The 8,268-nt window shown below is 46.9% G+C and overlaps 1 protein-coding gene across 2 annotated transcripts in view; it reads right to left on the bottom strand.

The window, feature by feature from the left end:
- Window positions 1-8,268, bottom strand: part of LOC119409219 (sodium bicarbonate cotransporter 3) — a 31,068-nt gene that overhangs the window by 11,309 nt on the left and 11,491 nt on the right. Inside the window, exons 7-13 of one of the 2 annotated variants that reach the window (XM_037676058.1) lie at window positions 6,249-6,614; window positions 3,525-3,628; window positions 1,873-2,030; window positions 1,668-1,755; window positions 545-691; window positions 370-473; window positions 121-295 (exon numbers count right to left, since the gene is read on the bottom strand). In XM_037676058.1, coding sequence (XP_037531986.1) covers window positions 121-295; window positions 370-473; window positions 545-691; window positions 1,668-1,755; window positions 1,873-2,030; window positions 3,525-3,628; window positions 6,249-6,614 — 1,142 coding nt within the window. The remainder of the gene's footprint in view (window positions 1-120; window positions 296-369; window positions 474-544; window positions 692-1,667; window positions 1,756-1,872; window positions 2,031-3,524; window positions 3,629-6,248; window positions 6,615-8,268) is intronic. The other variant, XM_037676059.1, reaches the window with a different exon arrangement.

Below are 8,268 nucleotides of genomic sequence, written 5' to 3'. Positions count from 1 at the left end.
TTCTTACTATGTTTCCTTGGGTTCTTACTATGTTTCCTTTGGTTCTTTCTATGTTTCCTTTGGTTCTTACTATGTTTCCTTTGTTCCTTGGGTTCTTACTATGTGTCTTTTGGTTCTTACTATGTTTCCTTTGGTGGCTTCTCCCAGCAGCCCTCCGAATGTGATGACGGGTGACATGCAGGCGCAGTACAGGAAGAGGACAGATGCCACACACTGCAGGCTCAGGGCATCTTTGATGTCGCTCCAATAGAACGGAGCTTTTCTCTGAACGTCGTTCACCAAACCTCCAAAGATCCTGTCAGAGAAATCCACCGTCACTTCTCACTCAAACACGCAGTAGAAAAAAACAACCACCTGAGCTGAACGCACCTGCCCGTCCTCTGCAGCTCCGGCCCCGTGTGATGCTCCGCCTCCTTTACCATGTCAGCACTGTAGGCGGAGCCGTTAGGAAGCGCTGGTATTTTTCTCTTTTCCTGCAGAGAGACAGGAGTTAGCCTCACAGCTGACTGGTTTTCTTCTTGTGCCATCAGAGCACTGCTCTCACCTGAGACGGGACATTCTTTGGAGGTTCAATGCGGATGCTGGGGTCCCATTCACCTGGAGGCAGAACTGTGACCTGGTCCAAGAACTCATCGATTCCTGACAGCAGGTCAGTCCGGTCCCTTGCTTTGTACGCCACGTCGTGGAAGATCTACGGCAGAACAAAGACCATAAAAACATTTCTCTGAAGGAGGGATTCTGGAAAAACTAAAGGTTCCCACATACTCGGGCGTACTTCACTCCGCGGAGGTCTGCGCATACTCAAGGCGGACTCAAAGCAGACGTCTGCTGGACATGTCCACGCAAAGATACATTTTTATGACTGCGTACGTGTACTCGGTGTTGCACAAAAAATTGCCCGGTGACATTGTTCACATCGAACTGTTTTGTATGCGACACCAACCGCTCTGTGTTTTGAGCAACCAGTTGCAAGGATGCGCAACGCGACTGCCGCTCTCTGCGCAGCGCCGACAGGTGAGCGGTGAAGAAACGGGGCTAAGCGCCCAAATAGTCCATCAAACTTGACAGAATCCAGTTGAAAATATTCAAAATGTTTCTCGCTGTCCATCGTCTTCATGTCCTTCACCAGTGTATTAAATTCCCCTTCTTCATCCCTGGCCTGGTTTATGTACCACCTTCTTTTCTTTAGTTTTTTCTCAAGAGGCAAGCGATCTCTTCCTCCTCGTCCGTTGATGCCATGACTGAAATTGTGAGAAATGAAGGAATTTGTCATGAGAGAATTAAAATTTTTACGCTCGAGTATGAAGTCTCAACCGTGTACGGACAGGACGCACAGTTCGTCCGAGTATGTGGGGGCCTTAAGAGCTGCATGAAACAGGACTGGCTGATTCAAACAGATCCTGCAGACAGGTGAGTTATCGGGTGCTAAGCACCAATCAGGTCAATGGTCTGAACGCTAACTCAGCATTCACACCGTGTTCCTGCTGACATTTTACCGTACGGTTTCTAAAAAGTAACTACTTGTGCAGACTTTGTGTTATTTGTTCCGTTCATCAAAGCGTTCAGCTCATTCAGGAGATGGATGCTGACTTTTACTTTTTGGAACTTATTTTCCCAGTTTAACTTTTAGCTTGATGCTGCTTTTAGAGTTCAGAGTTTGTTCTCACCTCGTCCGTCATCAAAGTGGCGATGGACCGGCCGATCTCGTGGTACTGGGGGCCTTTTCCAAACGGTCCAAGCAGCAGGAAGAGGAACCTGGACGGAGAAGAAAAGGAGCCAAGTATAACAGATCAGACACGTCACAAGTTCTATCAGAATTAAATCTCTGTCACTTCTGAGCTCGGGTCCGGTTCAGAAGGTGTGTGAGTGTACCTGGTGGGTACGGGGACCTCGGTAAGTCCGGTCAGCAGCACGGCAGGGGACAGGCGAATGAAGGCAATGATTGGATGTTCCAGGAAGTCCACTTCACCAACCAGGACGTTGGAGGCTTCGGCACCGGGTGGGATCTTCTTCATGAAGTTCATATCCACCTAAAACACGGGCCACTGGTCAGGGACTACTTTCAGAGGAGGATTGTCACACGTGTTCAATGGCAGTTCTGAGGTTGTTAATGTGTTTACTTCCTGTTTGTGTCTAAACAAACTTTGACAACACTGAACTCAAATCACAACAACAAACAGGAATCAAAACATTTTCACTGAAACGACACGGCTGACCATGACGACAGCCAATCACAGAGCACCATCACAACACAGGCCTCTGATTGGACGACAGCTGCTGACCGACAGGTGAGCGGACTTACTGCGGGCTTCCTGCCAGCCGCCGGCAGCAAACACACGCAGTCACAGTCCTGCTGAGAGAAAACCAGTCATCCTCTGACAAACAGCTGCTGATTGGCTCCTACACGTCACATGACTGGCAAGCCCCGCCTCAATTAAAAAAAGTCTAGTTTTTAGAGCAAAATAAAATATTGCTATATAAAGATTGTAGTGTTTTTTTTGTAAAGTTGACAGTTTTAGTGGTAAAGACTTCCAGTGTTTTTTGTTTTTTTTAATCTGGCACTTATTAAAAACAACATTAAAATTAGTCCATCAATTATTGATCCAGATTATTCTTACTATTATAAAATACACACTGAAATGTATTATGAAAGTTATTTAAAGGTTGTTTTTGTTTTTTTCAATAAAATCTTGGCTCTAAGTAAACAAGCTGTATGCTGATGTCCCCGTCTCCGACGGGTTTGAACAGTGAATGTTTGTAGTTTTGGACATGAGTGTTTTTCTGGACTGGAACTGAGCAGAGACTGAAGTAAACCTAAATGTTTTTGATGAAGATATTCAAGTGGAGAGGTTTTTAGTGGGTGGGCTTTAATGTTTTCTCTCGTGTGAGGCGGCGCAGAGTGACGGATCCTGGAGGGTAAAGGAGACATTTTATCACCACCAGGTGCTGTGGAGGAGTCGGGGGGGGGGGGGGTGGCCTTGGCCCCCATACGGTAATCTTCAGTCTCCCCATTCATTTGTGGAAACGATACTTAAGCAAAAATAAAAAGGAGAAGGGCAAACGGAGGGACAATAGGTCTATATTGTGTGTATATATACATTTAATATTTGATATGAATATTTGTGGCCGAGTTAGTTTTGTCGTTTTTAAAGTGTAAAAACGTGAATTTCCAGCTGTATGACAGCAGGTTTGGTGGCGCCGACAGCCGTTGTGTTCAGGACTTCACGGAGTGTTGAAGGTCCCTCTCTGATGCAGACGTGCAACGCCGCTCACCCCTCCTTCAGCTTCGGTAACAAAAGCCAACGTCTTCTCGGGTGCTGGTGAATAAACGAGGCACCTCGCCTTTGCTCACAGATATGACTAACCGTAGCTGCAGACCCTGAGGTTGCAGGTCCTAAAACATGGCAGCTTTCTCTTTAGCAGAGCGTCACTCAATGCAGATCGCCGTTACTAAACCGTCTACTTCCTCAGCTTGACCATCCGTTTCTGAAACGGCCGTTTGTGACGACGGGAGCCATCCTCACCCTGCTGAAGTCCATGGTGCTGTTCTCACGGCTACCTCCGTTCATGCGAGTCTCTGTGATCTTGTTGTCGAGGTTTCCAGGAGCCGACGGAGACACCATCAGACCTGCGGGGACAGTCTGACGGTTACACAGATCCATACCGTGTTCATACACTCAAAGATCAAATCCATGTCAAGACCTATTTTAATTAACAGATAAATGATCAACACAGACTGCTTTACACTTGAAATAAACGTTACAGGTTTGATTTTACCAGCTGTCCAACCAGGGAGACATCAGCTGGACGTTTACAGAGACCCAAACATTTCAGACGTTTAAACTAAAATAAACAAGTTTTCTTTATTTTGTAAGAATCTGGTTCATTCTGTTACACTTAAAGTAATTACTCCTTCTTTCTGTTCTAAAGTTTATACATCAGAACATAAGGGAGCGGACATTCTAACCGATTCACCCCAAAGGTCAGACCATGCAGAGCTCAGACTCCACAGGCCCTGGCCTGTAGCAGGACCTTAAGGGAAGTAAATATTGTCCCCGTGGGGAAGAGACTGCTGATCCAAACCTGACTGAACATGTGACGGCTCAGAGTCCGGTTACAGCCCGGCGCTGAGGGATCATGTCCCGGTCCAGCAGGTGCCGGCTAACGTCACGTCTTTAAACAGATCTGACCTTCAGGACCCTGTCACCTCCACATGCTTTCAGAACACTCCTCATCTGGGTCCAAAACGGTGGAAAAACGTCAAAAAACGAGTTTAATGCAGAGCTGCAAGACATTCAGCACACTGCTGAGCCGCAACCAAAGATATTAAACACAGAGTTCAACCAAAGATATTAAACACAGAGTTCAACCAAAGATATTCAACTAACAGAGTTCACTCGTTTACAGTACAGACTCTGGGGGACCGGGGCTGGGTGGTCTCAGGTGGACCGGGCCTGGATGCAGCTGACTCTTGTCACGCTCACTGACTCCATCCTGCTGGTTTTAAAGTCTTCAGTAAGTGATTAAGACCCGTGATTGGACCCGTCAGCACAAAATAACCTCTTCGGATCATTAACAGGTTCAGGTCGTCTTCCTTTTAGAAACATTTCAGCATAGAATAGAATTAATAGAATAGAATAGAATTAATAGAATAGAATTAATAGAATAGAATAGAATTAATAGAATAGAATAGAACTGCTCCGCTCCAGGTGGCTGCATGTTGGAGCAGCTCTACTTTCATTCTGAGATTTTGCTTTTGGAAACTTTAATTCCTCTTTCTCTGGATGTAAATCACATTTTCTGGATGATTGTTTCCTCTGGTATCAGATGCTGTGCAGCTGGAAGGATTTTTACTGAAACTTTTTTAGTTTTGGACGTTTGTTATGATGCGTAACCATGGCAACAAGGCAGTTTTCTACAACAACAGCAGCTGATTAACATCTCAAAAGCTCAAATAATATCTCAACTACAGCCCCATATCTCAGATGACTTGAAAATGATGTTCTGTGGACGCATTCTCATCTACCTGCCAGCTGTGCTCGAGTGCCTGACCACTGAGATCCTGGAACTAGCAGGAAACACGACTCATGACAGCAGAAGGACAGGATCGTCCCTCGGCACCTACAGTTGTCTGTCCGCAGTGACGAGGAGCTCTGCAGACTGCTGGGAGGAGTGGCCATCGCTCAGGGAGGAGTTCTGCTCTGCATTCGGGTGGTCCTACAGCCCGAGGGGAACCGAAAGGCCAGCCGAGTCTGGGTGGACGGATCAGACGGCATCTGCAGCCAGTTTCTTAGGATCCACTGTGGGATGGACCTTTACAAGAGATCCTTCCTGTCTACAGCATCAGCATCTACAACATCTCTTAATGAAATGAGGATAACGAGTTACAACAACAAATAATTTCCCTCTGGGATTAATAAAGTATTTTTGAATTTGAATTTGAATAAAAACTATCATTCAGACATTTTAAAGAAAAACAATGAATTTGTGTCCAATAAATAAAGTTCAACAATCAATTTAATTTAGTTATTAGTCATAAAATGATCATCTGTAAAACGTTGGGCTAAGAAAGATACAACAGATCGAATCTTAACCTCGAATCAACGTCCAGCTCAAAAATCTTGTTTGTTAAATAAAAACAGTTTCTTTAAAGAAATTAAACTGTTTGAACTGGTTTCAAACCAAATGTCTCCACCTTTAAAATCACGTGGTTTACAGTGGAGCTGGATCCAAACAGTCCAGAACCTTTAGAAGATGGAACCACCGTCATCAACCCAGAACAGAGAGGTCTACAGAACCACGGTGTGGTCCATGCCAACATTCACGGTACACGTTACCAAGTTTATGTGGTTTTTGATCCACATCAGCTGAAACCAGTTTACCATGAAACAAAAAGGACTAGTTCTAGACGAGAAATGGGCCAAGTCAAAACTAAAAACAGAACTCAGAGAACTGCGATCTGCTGGTTTCCTTCAGATGGACCAGGTCTGACGGACTGAGCTGAGGATCAGATTGGACCTACAGTCTGTGGACCAGACCTGAAATCATTTAAAGTCCCACCGCAGAAAAACTAAAGAACCTGAGAAATTGAGTTGTAGACCCGCGTCCACAGTCCAATCAGAACCCACTTAGCCATTGGGACCAGTGTTTCAGCAGCTCTGCTCACAGAGCAGTGTGAGTTCTCCACCACGCTTCATCTGAGCAGGATGTTAGTATGAACGCCATCCCATGCCATGCCAGGTATTTGCCTGTGTGACCCGCAGGAAGCTGCAAGTCCTGATGGAGGAGCTCTGTCTGCACCTCCTCCTTCTGGAACATGTCCTCCTCTGGAGGGTGAATCACCACTTCAGGAACCCCCTTTCCTCCCAACATATTCTCTGGAGCGGAGCAGCGCCGCAGGGTCCCATCTGAGGAGGCGTGGTCTAATGGTGGGATGAGTCCAGGTGGGCAGGGCTCTGACAGGTGGCGTCCATAACGGTAAAGGGAGGGCGAGGCGGAGCCTGAGAGGAGGCGTCCAAACAGGAAAGAGGGAGACGAGGGAGGGATGAAGGCATCAAATGAGGCCTGGGAGGAGCGACGGAGAAGTGAGAGGCGAGAGGAGGAGAGCCCCTCCCCTGAGAAGAGGAAGAAGAGAGGCTGAAGATGCTGACTGGAAAAGGACAAAGAAAACATCAACAACCACAGACTAATCAAAAAGATTCAAACGTATTGAGCATCAGGAAAAACAAACTTCATGCTGTTCATGTGTCCAGGGTCAGCTTCAGAGGGCGGAGTCAGTACAGAGTCAGTTTCAGAGGGCGGAGTCAGTACAGAGTCCGTTTCAGAGGGTGGAGTTACTACAGAGTCAGTTTAAAAGGGCGGAGTCAGTACAGAGTCCGTTTCAGAGGGCGGAGTCAGTACAGAGTCCGTTTCAGAGGGTGGAGTCAGTACAGAGTCAGTTTAAGAGGGCAGAGTCAGTACAGAGTCAGCTTAAGAGGGTGGAGTCAGTACAGGATCAGTTTCAAAGGGTGGAGTCAGTACAGAGTCAGTTCCAGAGGGTGGGGTCAGTCCAGGATCAGTTTCAGAGGGTGGATTCAGTACAGAGTCATTTTCAGAGGGTGGAGTCAATCCAGGATCAGTTTCAGATGGTGGATTCAGTACAGAGTCGGTTTCAGAGGGTGGAGTCAGTACAGAGTCAGTTTCAGAAGAGGGAGACAGTCCAGGTTCAGTTTCATTGGGAGGAGTCAGAACAGAGTTAATTTCAGAAGGCCAGGACAGTAAGGAATCAGGTTCAGAGGTTGGGTCAGTACAGAGTCTGTTTCAGAGGGTGGAGTCCGTACATAGTCAGTTTCAGAGGGGAGGGTCAGTACAGAGTCCTTTTCAGAGGGCAGGGTCAGCCCAGAATCAGTTTCAGAGGGTGGGATCAGTACAGAGTCAGTTTCAGAGGGAAAGATCAGCCCAGGATCAGTTTCAGAGGGTTGAGTCAGTACAGAGTCAATTTCAGAGGGTGGAGTCAGTACAGAGTCCGTTTCAGAGGGTGGAGTCAGTACAGAGTCCGTTTCAGAGGGTGGAGTCAGTACAGAGTCAGTTCCAGAAGGCGGAGCCAGTACATAGTCGGTTTCAGAGGGCAGAGCCAGTACAGGATCAGTTTCAAAAGGTGGAGTCAGTACAGAGTCAGTTCCAGAGGGCGGAGTCAGTCCAGGATAAGTTTCAGAGGGTAGATTCAGTACAGAGTCAGTTTCAGAGGGTGGAGTCAGTACAGAGTCAGTTTCAGAGTGTGGAGTCAGTACAGAGTCAGTTTAAGAGGCAGAGTCAGTACAGGATCAGTTTCAAAGGGTGGAGTCAGTATAGAGTCATTTTCAGAGGGCGGAGTCAATCCAGGATCAGTTTCAGAGGGCAAGGTCAGTACAGAGTCAGTTTAGGAGGGTGGAGTCAGTACAGAGTCAGTTTCAGAAGACAGAGTCAGTCCAGGTTCAGTTTCAGAGGGAGGAGTCAGTACAGAGTTAATGTCGAAAGGCCGGGTCAGTACAGAGTCAGTTTCAGAGGTTGGGGTCAGCCCAGGATCAGTTTCAGAGGGTGGAGTCTGTACAGGATCAGTTTCAGAGGGCGGAGTCAGTACAGAGTCAGTTTCAGAGGGTGGAGTCAGTACAAAGTCAGTTTCAGAAGGTGGAGTCAGTCCAGGTTCAGTTTCAAAGTGCGGAGTCAGTACAGAGTCAGTTTCAGAAGGCAGAGTTAGTCCAGCATCAGTTTCAGAGGGTGGAGTCAGTACAGAGTCAGTTTCAGAGGGCG

Source organism: Nematolebias whitei, chromosome 5, assembly GCF_014905685.2.
Source record: "Nematolebias whitei isolate Nwh7 chromosome 5, NemWhi1, whole genome shotgun sequence".
NCBI lineage: Eukaryota > Metazoa > Chordata > Actinopteri > Cyprinodontiformes > Rivulidae > Nematolebias > Nematolebias whitei.
This window is presented reverse-complemented; position numbering and strand designations above follow the sequence as displayed.